Below are 16,956 nucleotides of genomic sequence, written 5' to 3' on the forward strand. Positions count from 1 at the left end.
TAAGAAGTCCCATATGCATTCCCCTGATTGGTTCAATGTTCAGGCTCACTTTCCTAGAAAATAGAGGAACCGAAACTAGCCAGTCACTCAAAAACTCAGAAGAGCACTGCTTACATCACGACGTTTCAAAATCAACGAGTGTGACAACAGATACTCCTATTTTGGACTTTGTTATTGTTGCTGTGAAGACACTTTGTAGAAAGGGGGGTCAGTAAAACCAGTGCTGACTGTCATGAGGTACATCATGGGAGTTATGTTTTACCACTTTTTTTGGTTTTTCATCCTTTTTGTCAGTTTCAGTACAATTTTAGAACATTCATTACAAGACATTTGTAGATGAAAAAGCTTTTTTTTTTTTTTTCCTTGAGACAAAACAGTTCAACGTATTTACGGGCACAGTGTACCTGACCGAACATGAAACCACAAAATGTGATTTCAACTTCATCATTGTCATCCCAAGGCAGTGAGACACACTTTCACTCTACAAAATGTATTGCAAGGTTTCAGTAAGCATGATTTAGTCTTTACAGTAACTCTCTCTCTCTCTCTCTCTCTCTCTCTCTCTCTCTCTCTCTCTCTCTCTCTCTCTCTCTCTTTCTCTCTCTCTCTCTGTGTTGTTTCTCAGTCTCTCTTAACCACTTTTTTCTTTTTTCTCTTTTTTGGTATGCAGTGACTCCTCGTTCTATTGTATTTTCTCCTGTGATCTGCTGTGGGGGAGAACCCCCACAGAAAACACACACACACGCCACTGACCAGAATAAAAACACCTCAGACCTTTAAAGTATGCTGTCAAAGTCTATTGGTAACAGGAAATCCTTTACATCTGGAAGGCTGCCAGGTACACTACCAGCTATGGCGCCTACATGTTTATCCTTTGCTGTCGCAGTAGAAGCAGAAATGCTTGTGTACACTTCTGACAAAGGGAGGACAGGTTTGAAACATTTACAGACAGATTACTACTTAAAGGGAAGATAATCAGTGATAGATGAAGGATTCAATGATTTACTAAAAGATTGATTGATAAACTTATTGATAAACTCACTTGTTCATCTCACAACGTCATGTGCCATAATATATAATCATAACATAAACCTATAATAAAATCTACAAATTATCTAAAATTTATAAAATAATTTCTTTCCAGTAATTGACATTCATTTCTGAAGTCTTTTGTTGCTGTTTTCATTTATTTCTAGTAGCTAAAGCTCTCAAATAAAAGTAGTGGCATAGGGTAGAATATTTGCCTCTGGAGTGTAATGAAAAAAATATAACAAAATGGAAACGATTAGGCAAAATAGAAATAGAGAAGTGCACTTAGAGCACTCGAATAAACGTAATAAGTTATTTTCCACCATTGTGCCTCTATGCCCTTCAAACCTTCAAACTCAGCTCTTAACATCACAACTATGTAAGCAGGAGTAGCATCACAGGCTGTAATTTAATTCGGGAAATGTTTTACAAAATCTAAAGAACACCTAACTGTATATTCCTATACAGTAAATATTGCTCACCTTTCTATGTATGAATAAATATTTCTTAGTTGTATTCATGCAGGTTGGAATGAGTATAGGAACTCGCTAACCTTACTGGTTATTTGGTCATTCAGTCTATTATACGTGATGTTAATTATTCATTATGTGATTCAAATCTTGGTTTACATTGTTATTAGTCGAGTGTCAGATCAGGTGTGTTGACAATATCCCATAATTCTTTTATCTAAATGGGTGATTAAATGGGTGAACTAATGTTAGCCTTGGCACCAGTTTGATACATACATACTGTACATACATATACACCTGATAGAAACTGTTTAGAATTAGTGGCGTGTAGAAATCCAGCGTAAGAGTTACAGGTGGGACTGGCCCCTGCCCTTTGACATCCCTGTAAACCTGCACGGCTCCACCAGCCCAGAGAAGAGAAGGCAAGAAAAAAAAACTAAATAAATCAAGAGAAAAACGAAATTATACTGAGCTCGAAACAATTGCAAGACTGTTGCTCGAAAGGACAGGATCGTGTCAAGCAGACATCCTGTTTATATTTTCTTCCACTCTTGTATCTCTTGACACATGACTTTATTCTGTGCAAACCAGCTGGCCAGCTGTAAAGCAGACTTGATTCACGTAGCCAAAACGAATCACAACAGGAAATCCTTTAACTTGCATAATAGGCTGACTGACAAGCAAACAGTGAAAGAAACACGCACGCAGAAAAAAAAAGTAAGAATACAGTAGGTGATTGGTGACGGCATATCTTACATTATCTCTTTAAATGGTGACAGGTCCCTGAAAATGTTATGCGTGCGCCAAACACCAAAGCTGTAAATCTAGAATACACATCACATGGAAGTCTTCTTTCTTGGGAGGTTGTTGTCTCATTTCAGTTTACATCATGCATTGTATGTAAAAAAGTTTATGTACGAGTTCCTTCGCTTTTTACTAAATCTAACTTCCAGGGAGAAACAAAGGCAACGTTTCCGGTCTTTCAGGGAACTGTCCGATGAGGATCATTGGTGAAGTGGTTACTGGAATGAAACATTTACGACACAGTGACACAACCAGTTGCTTTCAGCATTCCAGTACAGAATGCCGCAGGGGCAAAAAACACACAAACTGCTTCTGTTCTTCTCTCATCACACGGGCACACTGTTTCCACTCAGCCCACTCTCTACTGTGGTTACTTCCCTTCCAAAAAGGTCACCACCATCCCATCAGTGCCAAAGACTGTCATGTTTTGGAACTGACCTGTAACTTATACTACATTGGCATCAGTGCTTGTGGCCTGATGTCCAGCTTACTTTCCCACAGAGGGAGACTTTCTGGGGCGTTTAAGAACCGTCAAGCAAAATGCAGTTTACTAATGCCAGACAGCTCATTGTGTCATTGCCGTTACGCCAACAGGAAATCTTACAACATTGGGATGGACCCGAATGGTCTCAATGCATTTTCTCCAGCCCTTTTCTTAGAATTAATGATAAAACTAAAATGATTCAGTGTGGGTGAGCCGAAAGGGGCGGTGAGGTGGGTGGGTGGTGTGTGTGTGTGTGTGTGTGTGTGTGTGCGTGGGGGGGGGATAAGAAGAACCAAGAATAAATATGACAAACTTTACAATTCCAACTCTCGGGGAAAACTTGAACCTTGACCGTATTTTATTTTTGAAATGCCTGAATCAAAAAATAAAGTGCGACATACCTGTTTTAAGACCTGGAGGAGTTCCTGTATGCATTCTTTACTCACTTGCAAATTGACAAACTCAACATTTCTTACATGTCCTACATGTCTTAAGACATTGTGTCAATATCTTTAAAAGTATTTGAACATGATTCTGTACTGCCGTTTGGATTTTTGTTTTGTCATGCGACCAAATTATACCAGAAGTCGTATCATATGTGCACCTTTTTATGGTATATAACAACACTGTCCACATACTGTAATGTGAGACTGTGCATTTCACTTAACATATGCACCATTGACACTTCTACCTTCTTTAATTTAGCCACCAGCTATTTATTCAGGTGGTTAAGCATGTTATAGGTGCATTTTGCATGGTTCTTAGTTTTATTTATTTGTGCTGAGCATTGCAAGTCTCCTATGATTAAGGTAAATAAACAGGTGACACAGAGGCAGGGTTTTTTCCTGGAGCCAAGCCTTCTTGGCCTCTTGTCCTTTTACCTGAAAGAGACTTGTGTTGGGTAACCACCAAATATCTTTGCCATGCTTCATCCTACAAACAACGTCCGTAACCCTTGAACATCACATGTCTTTCTGTTTAAATGCAAATGCACGATGGTATTTAAAGTGTGCGTGGGTTTGTGTGTGCATGTGTGTGTGTGTGTGTGTGTGTGTGTGTGTGTTTGCATTGACAGACAAAGACACTTTGCTCTGTTCTGTTGCCAATGCACCCTTTCAGTTTTACTTTACACAAGTTGCCAAGACAACCAACATTTTTCAAACAGTTTTTCTATGTATGTTTTCATGTCTTCTTGTTATTGTTGTTGTTGTTTTTTAACAGGTGCATGTGTATGTCTTGTTTATCATTTCTTATTGGTCCCTACCCTCTCAGTTCCAGCTTAATCTCGGTGTTTGACTTTCGGTTGCAGTTATTTTTTCAGTCGGCAGCAGCCAGGAGCCATATCCATGGGTGTGGTGCACTGAGTAATAAGACAGGGTTGTGACGCTGTAGTAATCAACTAAATGGGTCTAAAGGTTTAATGTATAAAGATAAGCTGTGGTTGTTCACATCGCTATTTTTAGGGAGTTCACGTTAGGAAATAGGCGGAAAAACAATAACTTGTTTGTAATAAATCTCTGCCTTGAGTTAGCGTGCAGGCATTTCTTCTTGCACTATCACATTTCAAACAGCCCTGCACCTGTTAGGTGAACATAATGTACTTACCCTTTTTAAATATTGTTTGTAGCAACCTTACGGAGGATAAAACCTTAAATGTTTTATTAACTAAAATGTATTAAAATGCAGATGAAAGTATGGAATACGTAGTCCTACTATATGAGTGATACATTACTGGACCATTTTACTCTTAATAATGTTTGCAAAACATTATAGGGCAGCTTTAATCCTAACTCCGAGCTAATTGGGAGTCATTAGTGTAATGGATATGACCAAGGGTGTTACTAACAAAGCAAAGCAGGCAACTGCTGGTAAATAGATTCATTATATCTTTGTTTGGGAATATAGAAACTGACATTAAACCAAAAAGATCGTGTGAGAGACATTTATTTGATCTCTGGCAGGAGGGGAAGCTGACAACATTTAATCTGCTTGTGGCCACACAACTACTCAGGGCCACAAATAGTCTGGCGTGTTGTAATTTTTCAAAGACTTAAGGTTAATGTGGACAAACCAATGCTAACTACTGACCACAGTTTGTGGCCTTGTGTTAAGCTAAGCTTTCTGGCTGCTTGTAGCATTATAGTTTACGATGGACATTTTGCTGTATGAATATTTTCATCAGAGTCTCCCAAAACTCAAAGCAATAATTATCCATATTTTGACCTTCTGCTTTATAGTGGGTTTCACTATAAAATGTGACCTTCTATCCAAATGTAACCTTGATTATTTCAGCTAGTGTTGTTAAATATATGTCTTACTTGACTTAACAATAGCCAAATCACCACAAAATTAACTTATGGAATGGCCTGAAAATGCAAGTATTGACATGTCAAGACAGAAGTACAATTTACAAGATACTTTACTACTATCCATACTTTATGTTTATTTAAAGTTTATGTATTTATTTTAGAAGTGAACATATACATACACATCATGAGTAACTTGGGATTTAGTATCTTGTCCAAGGACACTTTGACATGTGGACCACAGTAGACAGGTGACCTGTTCTACTTCCCAATCCACAGCCTTCCTGTTTATCAAAAGAACAATGGGACCAAACTGTCTACTTCAAGGAAAAAGAGATTTTTTTTTTGATACTTGTTGTGGAATTATTTTTTTTTACCTTTATCGACCATGTGGCACATTAGCAAATGCCAGTTTAAATTATTTATTCTTACAAATTTACAGTTTTGAAAGTGTACTATAATTCACCCTGACAAAAATAAGCTAGGTTAAAAAAAAAGAAAAAAAAAAGAGTTGGTTCACTGCAGGGGAATCCCAGCACAGTGATGGATAATATGACGTCACTTTAATTACACTTCCTAATAATTTACATCAGGTATGATTTACGTTATCAGTTTCTCTCTTTATTCCCTCATTGCAAGTGAACAAGCAGTAAAGTGTGGGTTGCTGCTGTGCCAGGAAACCAACACAAAAGCAATGTCCGGGCACTATTAATACAATATTAATCATAACAATAATGCTGTATTTCCGTATTTATTCTTTTGTATGTGCTTATTAATTATAAAGTTACAGTAAATGTGGAAGTACTAGTTGACAGAGAGGTAAAGAAAAAGAAAAGAGCTGGGTTTGTTCATTGTTCTGTTGGTTAGTCAGTTATAGTCATTTCCTTATCGAACACTAACACACACTGAACCTGACTTTTGCTGGTTGCACAACAGCTGCTGCCTTTCAGTGAACTGCGTGAGATGGTAGCGCCATCGTGAGCCACATCCACATCAGCACCTACACAGGTGTTTGCCAAACAACCAAATCTGGGATCAGGCTGCAAACTGCACAGACCAGGCACTAGATGTCAGAGTTGCTCCAGATTGCACACACAGGTACACACAATGAAAAGGTATTATAAATGGAGGTCACACAAATAACTTTAAACATGAACTGTTCTGCTCAAGTGAGTCTTTGCATAACATTTCAAAGAGATTCTCAGTGAGATGAGGATTCACTTTATTCAAAAAGTAAAAGGTGTTTAAATCTCCCATGTCCCGCTACCTCCCACCATCAAACATGCAACTTCTAAATATTAATTTTATTTCTATTTCGAATGTTTTTTTTTATAAAATACGGCATAAGCAATAAAGAAGAGAGTTATTCAAATTTTGACTGAGGTGTGTTCAACCAAAGACTATGAAGAAGGACAAAGTTAGTCTTATCTGACCTGAACAATATTGCAAACTAGTAACTAAAAACTGGGAATAAAACCATAATCATCAAAAAAAAAACATGACAGTTATGTATACAGTATAATAACAGAGAAAGCTTGGAAAGTTTCGTGGGACAGAAAACATTCATGAGCTCAAGATTCAAAGAACGTTATTGATCCCATAGGGAAATGGTGGGTCGCTCATTATCTGAGGCCTCGATTGAAACTCACCATTTAGAGTTAATTTGCAGTTCATTTCCTGCACAATTGTATAATGGAGTAGTGGAGCAAGAGGGATCAAAAAGCAGAGTCGTGTCATTGGGAGCAGGCTGCTGCTCCGAAGGGGGCGTGGCCTGTCGCCACGCCCTAACTCTGCCTACTGTGCAGGGAATGAAGCGGGAGCAGGTGTTGGCCTGCATCTGTCAGCGAGGCGGTTTTTTTCTGCTCCACCGCTTTGTCATCAGCTTCCAATGACCGGATCACCCGCAGACAAGTAGACGCGAGCCGTGCAGAGGCCCGCCACATCCTCCCCTCCGTCCTCGGAGACGTCGCTCAAGTTGGAGATGGCGAAGAAGAGTTCATCCAGAAATGCTCTGAAAAGTTTGTTCTCCAGGAGCGAAGCCCACCTTGAAGAATCCGTGGATAAGGATGTGGAGAAGGCTGAAGGGGAGAAGAAGAAGTTCAAGTTCCTAAAGTTCAAGACAAAGTCCAAGAAAGGCTCTGCCTCCGAGAAGTCGGCTAATGAGAGCCGGCAGGTGCTCAGGTACGTTTGCACACCTTCAGTAGCCGGTTGTCATACCTGTGCAGGTGTCCCGTAGGTTCTGGTGGATGAGCAGTAGAACGCTGAATCGAGCTATGAAGACTCGGAATACCTGATGTAGCATGCAGTTTATGAAATGCATGTAAACAGTTTGAAATGAAGCAGTACTTTATTGTTTTACACTAACCCCACGCTCCTGTATGTGGTTTGTGTGAAGTTAAAGCTTCATGAATTGATACTTTGTCAGTGTCACATTAACTCAGATCCACTGATGTACAATCCATCAGTCAGAGCCGAATTTTAAAAGATAACAAGTTAAGAAAATGACCTCCACCGTCATGTCCTGTGAATGTTCCCTGATTTGTCCCGTGTGATTTGATGGTGACTGGGATGGCCTAGGAGGAATTTAGTGTCTAGACTGGACTGATGAAAGAGGGACTGTGAAATTTGTGTGATGTGGTCCATTCATTATGTAACTGTGCAAAAGAGAGAATGAATGGTGGCGTAACACTTTCCATTTCTTTGAAAGCTTGCAGAATGAACAACTGTCTAAAAGCTTTGAGAATATTCTATGTCACATTTGAGTTAAAAACAAAAGGGGATCATTGAAAAACCAAAACTCCCATTGTTCCATTCATGGACACCAAAACTGTGGCCAAACCAGAAACAAGCATCTGCTATTTTCTGCAATGCCCAGAATAATGTGGTTCTAGCTTCTTAAAGTTGCTCTCTTCAAATTTTGAATTGCTAGATAAACCAAAATGTTTAATGATGGATTCTACTGTTGCTAATATTGACACTGTTTCAAGACCAACCGCATGTATGCGACCAGCAGTTGGCTCATTATGGTAAGTGATTGAGAGTTTAATCAGTAATTTAATGCAAAATAAAATGACTGATACTGGGCTTGTGGGATCAATATGTATGTGTTCACAAGGCGATTTCCTTACTTAGTGTTATTGGCAGTAAACTGGAGTCCTGCAAACAGGTGGATTCACAGCAAGCAATAAACTCATTGTTCTCATCTGATAAACTGGGTTATGGCCATTTGTCGTCATCAAATTTGTTTGCTTGACAAACTAATTTATTTAACAGTTTAAAAGTGTGGTCTTCAAACTGGGACTTTTTTTCAAATGACTACCATTAATTATATCCAGTATATGTTCAACCCTGCACAGTAAATGAGAACCAATAGTGGGAAACACTGTAGGAATCCAAAGTATTGATAGCAACATATGTTTGATCAGGACTTTGTTCATCAACATGAACTCCACTAAGAAAACACTTGATACTTTAACTTCATTGTTATTGAAGGAGACTGTGCAAGTATGGTGGCCCGTAGGTGCAAAACGTGACATTTCAGGAAGCGCAACAACAAAGCAGCATTTCACAAAACCTTACAACACACGCATTTCAGAAGATGCAACAAAACAGGAAAACACGACCGTCATTTAGAAAACACATTACAGGAGCTTAAGCAGCTTTTTTCCTGATTGAACACAACCAAGCTCAGTCACAATCAAGGTCAATCTATGGAAGTAAAGCTTCATCAGCAGTCATGGGTTTGATTCAGCCTCATAGTGTCATACTTTCAACCCTCAGTGGGACCGGGAACAAAACTTTCATTTACCAAAATCATTAATTTACCAGTTTTAGTACTTAAGGAGTAAACTGCATCAGTAAATATGCCACATTATCTCACAACTGTCCATTTTGCAGTCAACATATTTGTATTCTTTGCAATTTGTTCATTTTTTTTTTCTGTAATATTTTCGTTAGTGAATGTGGTTTAGCAGGTGCATCAGTCATCTGGTAACCTGGAGGTACCCACTTCAAATCAGGCTTATGCACATTTCCATTCAATCATAAGTTAACAGAAGACTTTGTGGTAAACAAGTTTACTTCATATGTTGTAAAACTTGTATGTTGTAACTGTATTGCTTGTTCTTTAAATGGTTTTTCTAAAATGGTATATAGATGTGTTGTTTATGAACTTGTATATAACTTAAAAGTGTTATGCTGGTATTATCCAAACAGTCTTAAAGTAAATTCTCCTTAGTGAAGGTGAGAAATGCTATCAGTGTAAAAATGCCAACTTACAAAATCCAACCTAACATAAAATACTTTTTATAAAAGTAGATTTTATAAAATCGATATTGAAAAAGTATTATTCAGTAACTGGTATTGAACTCAAACTATCAGTGTTGGTACCAGGATTCAAAATTGCATCAATTGCATCATCAATAACAAAACCCGGCCCTGATCTTAGGAACGCTATTTTAGGACTTTTAAGTTATGATATGTTTTCAGGCAAGAAAGGATATAAAAGGGGAAAAAAAAAAAAACACACTCAGCTCGATGTTGGTAGTTGGGTGCGAAATCTGTTAGTTTCACGTCAAACTCAAAAAAATTGTGTTTTTGTAATTTTTTGTGTGTTCTCTGAATTTCTTTGTTTTTTTTGTGTGTTTCCTAAACATCACACAATGTGAAATGTTACTTTTCTGATACGCTGCCAATGAAGTTTTGAGCATTAAACAGGGACCGGCATCATTTTAACAGGAACTATGTGTTATTTAATATAACTTTCAAAAGTTCACACTTTTGGTGTTGGTTAAGGTAAAATGGCGTTAGTACAGGTGCAACTAAATCCTGGACTATACAGAGACGTCTTGTAAATTGTAGTTGGGTGTTAGTTGTGCATACCGAATGCGCCACTCTTTTTCTGGGTCATGATTGTTGTGCAAGGCAGTAAAAACACGATGTTCTGCTTAAAGTATATGTGAAAGGTTGTGTACATTTACAGTATACACAGGCGAGGTGGTGGCTGAGCCAAAGTCACATGTCAGGACAATGCGGTCACGGTGTTAATTTGGTTGTCTATCAGACGGAGTGACAGCCTGTGTTTACTCAGAGGAAAATAAATAATGAGCCGACACAACCAGCACCACCTTTGTACACGAGCGGCACACCGAGGTTATGTAAGGGTAAGGCTTAACAGGAGGATGCACATTCAGGTACTGTAGGAATAATGATGGGTAATGGTCAAAAAGCTCTTGGGGATGTGTACATCTTAGCTGTCTGGAGTAGAGATACAGCACATTTAAGTAGAAAACAAGAATAATTGTCTTTTACTCAGTCAAAAGCATTAATGAGCTACTGTGTTACAGCAGCTTTTGAACGGTGACTTGTTGACGTTGTGGATAAACGGCCTTGGTCAGGGTTAAATCCCGACTTGGGTTAAGTCTGTATTTGTTATCAGTCCAGGATTTAAATGTATCTGGCAAAGAGTTGGGAGATTTCACGGTCTGAGAAATAAATCTTCACGTTCCGTTTGCTTTGCCTTCATAGGATTCCAGTTCAAGGCCGTGTCAAAGTCGTTTTGAAACCTTACCCCCTATAGGAAATTACAGAAGAAACACTGAAGTTCTCTTCTCCAAACAAGTCAAACACACCCAGAGTTTTAGTATCTGGCAAGGTTTGTTGGAGTCCTGACCCGAGCTGTGGATTAATAGAGATACTGTAGAGAAACCTGCCGCTCCACATGCCTGTGACATTGTCGTGTAAGGAGTAATCACTGACACACACACACACACACACACACACACACACACACACACACCATTATTGTGCCTACAGACACAGGTCAGCAACATCGACAACATGAAGCTCCGATGTCTCCACTCAAGTGATTTAACATTTCTGATATTATTCAGAACAATTTGGTTTAAAATGAGTGACAGCATCGTCAAACCTGTTATCTTTTGTGTAGGAAGTGTACGTTACTGTAAGTGTGGGCCAAAACAGGCTTTACACAAACTGAGTTTACTGAACACTAGTAGAAATACTTCATCGTTCTCACAAAGCCCAGAATAAACTGACTTGCCCAACATTGTAAGTTAATTAGCCTGGATTCAAAGAAAACAGTTTCCCTATTATGAAGGGCATTTGTTGAAACGACGAGCTGATAAATTGACTATTGTCTTGAAAGAAAAGAACTAGATCACCTTCGCTTTGCCTCGAGATAGTCGAATGTCTTTTACTGTTGTGGCTGATGTGCTCTGCTGCACTTTGTAACATTAGTCGTTTGTCCAAATTGAAATAAATGACAAGCTCCAAAATTTACCAATCCAGCAGAAATTGTTAAATGATCTCACTGGAACCTCTAGAAGTGATTATTTGGATGCAGTTTGGATAGAGTAACCCCAGTCAGCGGACGTAGAATGTTTTTATTACTCCAGTGACTAAGTTCAGTAGGTGCAACACCGTCCTATCCATCAATGCTATCCGGAGCTGAGCCTCTGTTCTCTAACAATTCAGCGAGACCAATTAACCTAACGTGCATGTCTTTGGACTGAGGCAGGAAACCGGAGTACTCAGAGAAAACCCACGCAAGCACGGAGAGACATGTGTCATTTCTTCCTAGTTTTGCCTCATGCAGTACGTGCAATGGTGGCATTACTACAAGCACAAAACTAGACTGTTTTTCTTTGTTGTAGGACCGAGACAAGAATTTCAGTGTTTTGGTGTCAACAGATTTAAAAAAAAAAAAAAAAGAAGGAAAAAAGTCACTAGGCAGCCTTGGCAATATTTCCCTTTATATTTAGGATTTGCTGGTTCACAGATGGCCTTCATTTTGCTACAGGGATGTTTTTTTAAGATTGGTGAAAACCATATTTACCTTGGATGATTCACAGCACATGACGGATGTGGAAGCGGTTTCATTCTATGTTTTGGTGTGTGTGTGTGTGTGTGTGTGTGTGTTTAAACAGGAGTAAGCAAATGTTTCATTCGATGAGTCCCAACATCAGTTAGTAGCTGCTCATATAGCAACAGCTGTGTGCTCTGAACAACGGTGGTTAAACATGAACCTTATCTCTTTTCACACTAAAATTAACATTGTAATGCCGGAAAACTTTTATTATTACTACTTTAAAGGCCAAATGAAAATGACAGTGTATGCATACCTAAGCAGAGTGGGTATGCTTTCCATTCACAGGTTTGACTGTATGTGAGTGTCCTACATAGTTTCTGTCAAGTCCTGCCTGTCTCTCACATTCCAACAACCTACTCACCCAGTCACCCATTTTCTAGGAAGTGGTCCTTCATGTGGCGTTGTCTGCACCATCATTAAAACTGAAGACAGCTTTAAAGCTTATCTACTTAGACCTATTCCTGCACCGTGATGGAGCTGGTGGCCATTTTAGATGCAGCTGACAGTTTGTAGATACTATGCAAATGTGCACATTGGACGGAATTGGGCCTTGGTATTAATTGTGCTTCTCGCTCGCTCTCTCTCTCTCTCTCTGTCACTTTCTTCTTTTACCCGCACAGCCAGAGAAAATTGACAAGGAGGTCTTATCTCTTAGTGACATCCTGTTGGACTCCATCCAAGTCAAGACATGCACAAGATTTTTCTTTTCAGGATGTCGTGTGTTGTAATATCACACAGTGAAAGACTTTCACTGTTCCTTGGTATTATTCTGTGTGTTTACATGTCAGCGCACATCACCAAGGGACAAAAAATATTCTCTCATCTCTGAAGATTTTGTTTCTCTGGCACAGACAATTGCCTTTTTGTCTCACACAGAGATGTGCATGCATGACTTCGTGATAGATTAGTTGGCTATTGGGTCATTTTTTATTTTCTTTTTAAATGCATTTTTAGTAGCTGTGTGTTTGTACAGATCTTGTGTAACAGTGTCAGTTTCTACTTGTTGATGCTGCCTTAGGCTCATCGCCTACAGTATATGAGCACAGAGAGGTGGAGCTGAAGGTTCAGAGCAGCAGGTGAGATAGTGAGCATGTTTGCTGTGTCAAAGTCACATTGTGCTATAAATCCTGGCGATGCTACTAATGTTTGCTTGTCACTTGGCTTCCTGTTTCATCCAGTTGTGCAAAGACTGTGTGTGTGTGTGTGTGTGTGTGTGTGTGTGTGTGTGTGAAGAGAGCTTTGTAATGATTGTTTAATGCGATGACAGCTCTTTATTATTGAACCCTCCCTGTTCATTTTGAAGCCCACGCTCAACTCCAGACTGGCCCCCCTCAGGACATGAGTTGGAAACTCTTGGGAAGGCAGAGAATTAAAAAATATGCTTATAGCCAACATTTTGTTGGCATTTATTCTTCATGGAATGTTTTGATCATGGAGACTCACTTTCTGCTTAGCCGGTTCTTATCACCATTCCCTAAGTAATGAATCGCGGCTTGATTTGTGCTAAGCAGCATATGTTTCCCTTTTAAAAATATTTATTATAATTATCAAACTGGATGAGATGTATAGTTTCTATTGCACCAGTATATGGTTCTTAACATGGACCAGAAATTTCACAACTAGTGTTGCCAAGCAAACATAAGAGAAACGATCCATCTTTTTAGAGTTTCACCAAATAGCACAGGGGAGACTCCACTAATTCATGTTTCTAACCATATTCCCCTCAGTGCTGTTGAAACCAGTAATGCTGCTGAGACGGATGGAGAGGCCTGGGCTGACAAGATTGTTGTGAAAAACAAAGACCAAAAGAGTTCATTTCTCTATGCCACCGCACCGAGGTCAAAGGTCAGTCAAAATGATGTTGTTTTTTTTGTGGACCTGTCTTCTCACACATTTAGAATATTTCAGACGGTGCAGTCAAGTAGCATACAGGTCAAGTACATATGTAAAGGGTGAGGGGAGTGTTTCAGCAAGCTGCATGCCTCGGAGGATATACTTGTGTGTTCAAAATAGTTTCACCCATTTGGCTGGAACCTGTTTTTAAGGAGTTGCCTTTAGGTTTGTAAAGTAAGAAAAACAAAACTGTATAAAATGATGGCGCTGATTTTCACTCCCACAGGCTCAAGGTTACACTTTGATAAAATGAACCTAACAAAAACAATGTGTCATTTTTAGTAATTGGTTTTGCAAATATAATCAAGTTGATTTTAACTAGCCTACAAATGAGCACGATTTTGTAGTACTAGATAGCCTCAAATGTGACGGTATGACACTGCATGTAGGTGAAGTACAATCTCCATGTGTAGCATTTCATATTTTCTAATGTCAAAACATTTGAGCCACATCCTCTTATAATGCACTCAGTATGACTCCACTACTCACTTTGACCTCAATAATAAGCACATACGAGAATTATCACCTTTCTGAAAGTTTTAAGCTAAAAACTGAGAAGTTATAACCTTGTAGAAGTAGAGCAAGTGTATTGGATTGCAATAAGTTGCACAGGTGGTCACAATATTATGAGGAGGGGGGGGCTGGGGGCTGGTGGGTCAATGGGTAGAGCGTTGGGCGGGGCAGCGTGGCCCCTTGGTGGCGGTCCAGAGCCCGGTTAAAATGGAAGGGTTGTGGCAGGAAGGGCATCCGGGGTAAAAACTCATGCCAAATCAATGTGTGAAACACGTTCCGCTTTGGTGACCCCTGAAGGGACAAGTCGAAAGCCTTTGATATTTGATATTTGTCATATTACGCCTGATCAGTGTGTATACAGTAGCATATTTTAACATTAAACATCCCAACATTGAATATTTTTTTGTACATAATAATATATAGAGGACATGCTGACTGGTGGAGTGATGTGAGTTTAATAGAAAATGTGATGACCAAGCCTTAGTGGAAAACAGACAGACAGGTAAAGACATAATAGAAAGTAGATTGTAAGAACTGGAGTCCATGACCAACATCATGAAGGACACACATTCAACACTGTGGCTGAGAGTTGGTACTGTACAACAGACTGGTATAAATACACAGGAAACTGATGAGGAAGTAGGGAACAGGTGGGCGAGTGGGTGGGGAAAGTCAGGGCACTGGAATTGGACAAAGAGTGTAGAGGCACCTGCTGGCTGGAGGGAGTTACTGGAAATGCAAGGGCCAAAGGGATAAAGACCTGGACCAGGACTGAATGTGCACAATGAGCAATTCACCACAGCAGCTCTGTCATTAATTTTATTTTACAAGAATATAATTTCTCAGTTTTTGAGTTGAAGCTGTCAAAAAGGTGATAGATAATTCTACTCTGTGTTTTTTATTGAGGTTATAGTGGAGTGAACTATACTGTGAGGTGGTTCCAATATTTTGGCCCCCTCATTCTGTTTATATCGGCTTGCCAAACTAATTAGTAGGCTATTGTTAGACTTGTTTTATATTTTGAGGAGATGGGGAATGTGGGGTGCTTATTTATTCTGACGTACTGTCACAAATGGAAACATAAAATTTTAATGTGCCGAGTGTTGCTAGGGATTTTCATTCATGAATAAAGTATGTGCTATGATGATAAACGATAAAACACGGCAACGTGTTTTGTCAGTCTTAGACAGCTAAAGTCGGTGGCTGATTGCCAGACTGATAAAGTCCTTAGAACCTGCTGCTGGGCCCTGCCCTGAGACTTCCCCATCGGTTCAGATCGCTCTCACAGATGAAATGTAAAAATAGAAATTCTAAATGCAAAATATTCCAGAAGTGTTGTGAAATGTGTTTATATTTTTAATATTTCAGTATGCGATAAGAAAATTGCATTGAAACTTGTTGTTACGTTCTTTCCTATACTGTACAGGATATAACAGAATTCATGTAGGCAGGTCTGTAGGTGTTCTCACAGCAGCCTATAAATACCAATAACCTGTCTGAACAAGCATATTCTCTGAGGCAAAACTTTGGCAGGTCAGCTTCTCTGACTTCTTGATACACAGATGACTGTAAAATGCAATTTGTAACTTATATAGTTATTAATTACGCTACCAAACAAATTGTCTGAGGAGACGTGCAATAAGCTTGTCCCTAGAGGCCAATATACTACAGGAAAACACACTCGCTGTATGTTGGTAACGTAGTGTACAAAGTCTCAAAGTCAAACACTAAATACTATTCAATTCCAAATACAACGCTGTGGTTTACTTGTGTCTGCATTTTTCTGGCCTTGTTTTCCACTTATGCAGGCACAGAGACAAAAATCACCAGATTTATTTATTTTACCTCCAGCAGAGGGCGTCAGTGCTCTGCCAATCAGCAATGCTGAGCTGAAGATCAATGAGGATCTCTAACAGGAAAAAACTCGTTCAAACCCTGATAAAATGTTTCGCCTCTTATTTTACAGTTCAGTGATTGGACGTGTTATGTACGTTGCAGCATGTGAGCTTGAAATTCAGGAATTTAATCTATATGTGCAGTAAATGTACATATTGTGTGTGTGAGTTTTCGACATGTCGCTTTTCCAAATGAACTTGAGGCTCAGTGTGTAGTGACCAGAAGACTTGAACCCTAATTCGCGTCCCAGAAGATCATCCACAAAGGGCTTAAAGTGTGAATTTGGCAGCAGGGCAGCTTTCAGGATCACTAGTGGAGCAGAGCAGAAGACACCCTATCAAAACATTGTAGTGCGGGAGGCATTGGTCATTGAATGTACCTCGAGTTATATTAAAAAAAAAAAAACAGCTCTCCGGTCACATCAAATAGGTTTTCATATTCAAATGTGGGCCACACAATACACCACACCTGTGCTCATACGAACTGAAGATGCAGATGAGCGAATCCATTCAGACGTGGCTACCACAAAAAACCCAAAGGGGAAAAAAAAAAAATTCAACAAGAAAATGCTGTGAAATCATACATTAGTTGAATTTACTTTTATATTTTTTAAGATTCTACATATGCAAAATTAATTGGTAACTAGCTGCAAAATAATTGTTTTGGGGTAAC

At 39.2% G+C, this 16,956-nt stretch overlaps 1 protein-coding gene across 1 annotated transcript in view; it reads left to right on the top strand.

Annotated features, from left to right (window-relative positions):
- The first annotated feature begins 6,916 nt into the window (after window positions 1–6,916).
- crybg2 (crystallin beta-gamma domain containing 2) overlaps window positions 6,917–16,956 on the top strand; it is a 35,432-nt gene continuing 25,392 nt past the window's right edge. The window contains exons 1-2 of the mRNA XM_067496538.1: window positions 6,917–7,274; window positions 13,710–13,827. Of these exons, the coding sequence (XP_067352639.1) occupies window positions 7,075–7,274; window positions 13,710–13,827 (318 nt within the window). The 5' untranslated portion in view covers window positions 6,917–7,074. The remainder of the gene's footprint in view (window positions 7,275–13,709; window positions 13,828–16,956) is intronic.

The sequence above is a fragment of the Channa argus genome, chromosome 1 (assembly GCF_033026475.1).
Source record: "Channa argus isolate prfri chromosome 1, Channa argus male v1.0, whole genome shotgun sequence".
In the NCBI taxonomy this organism is placed as follows: domain Eukaryota; kingdom Metazoa; phylum Chordata; class Actinopteri; order Anabantiformes; family Channidae; genus Channa; species Channa argus.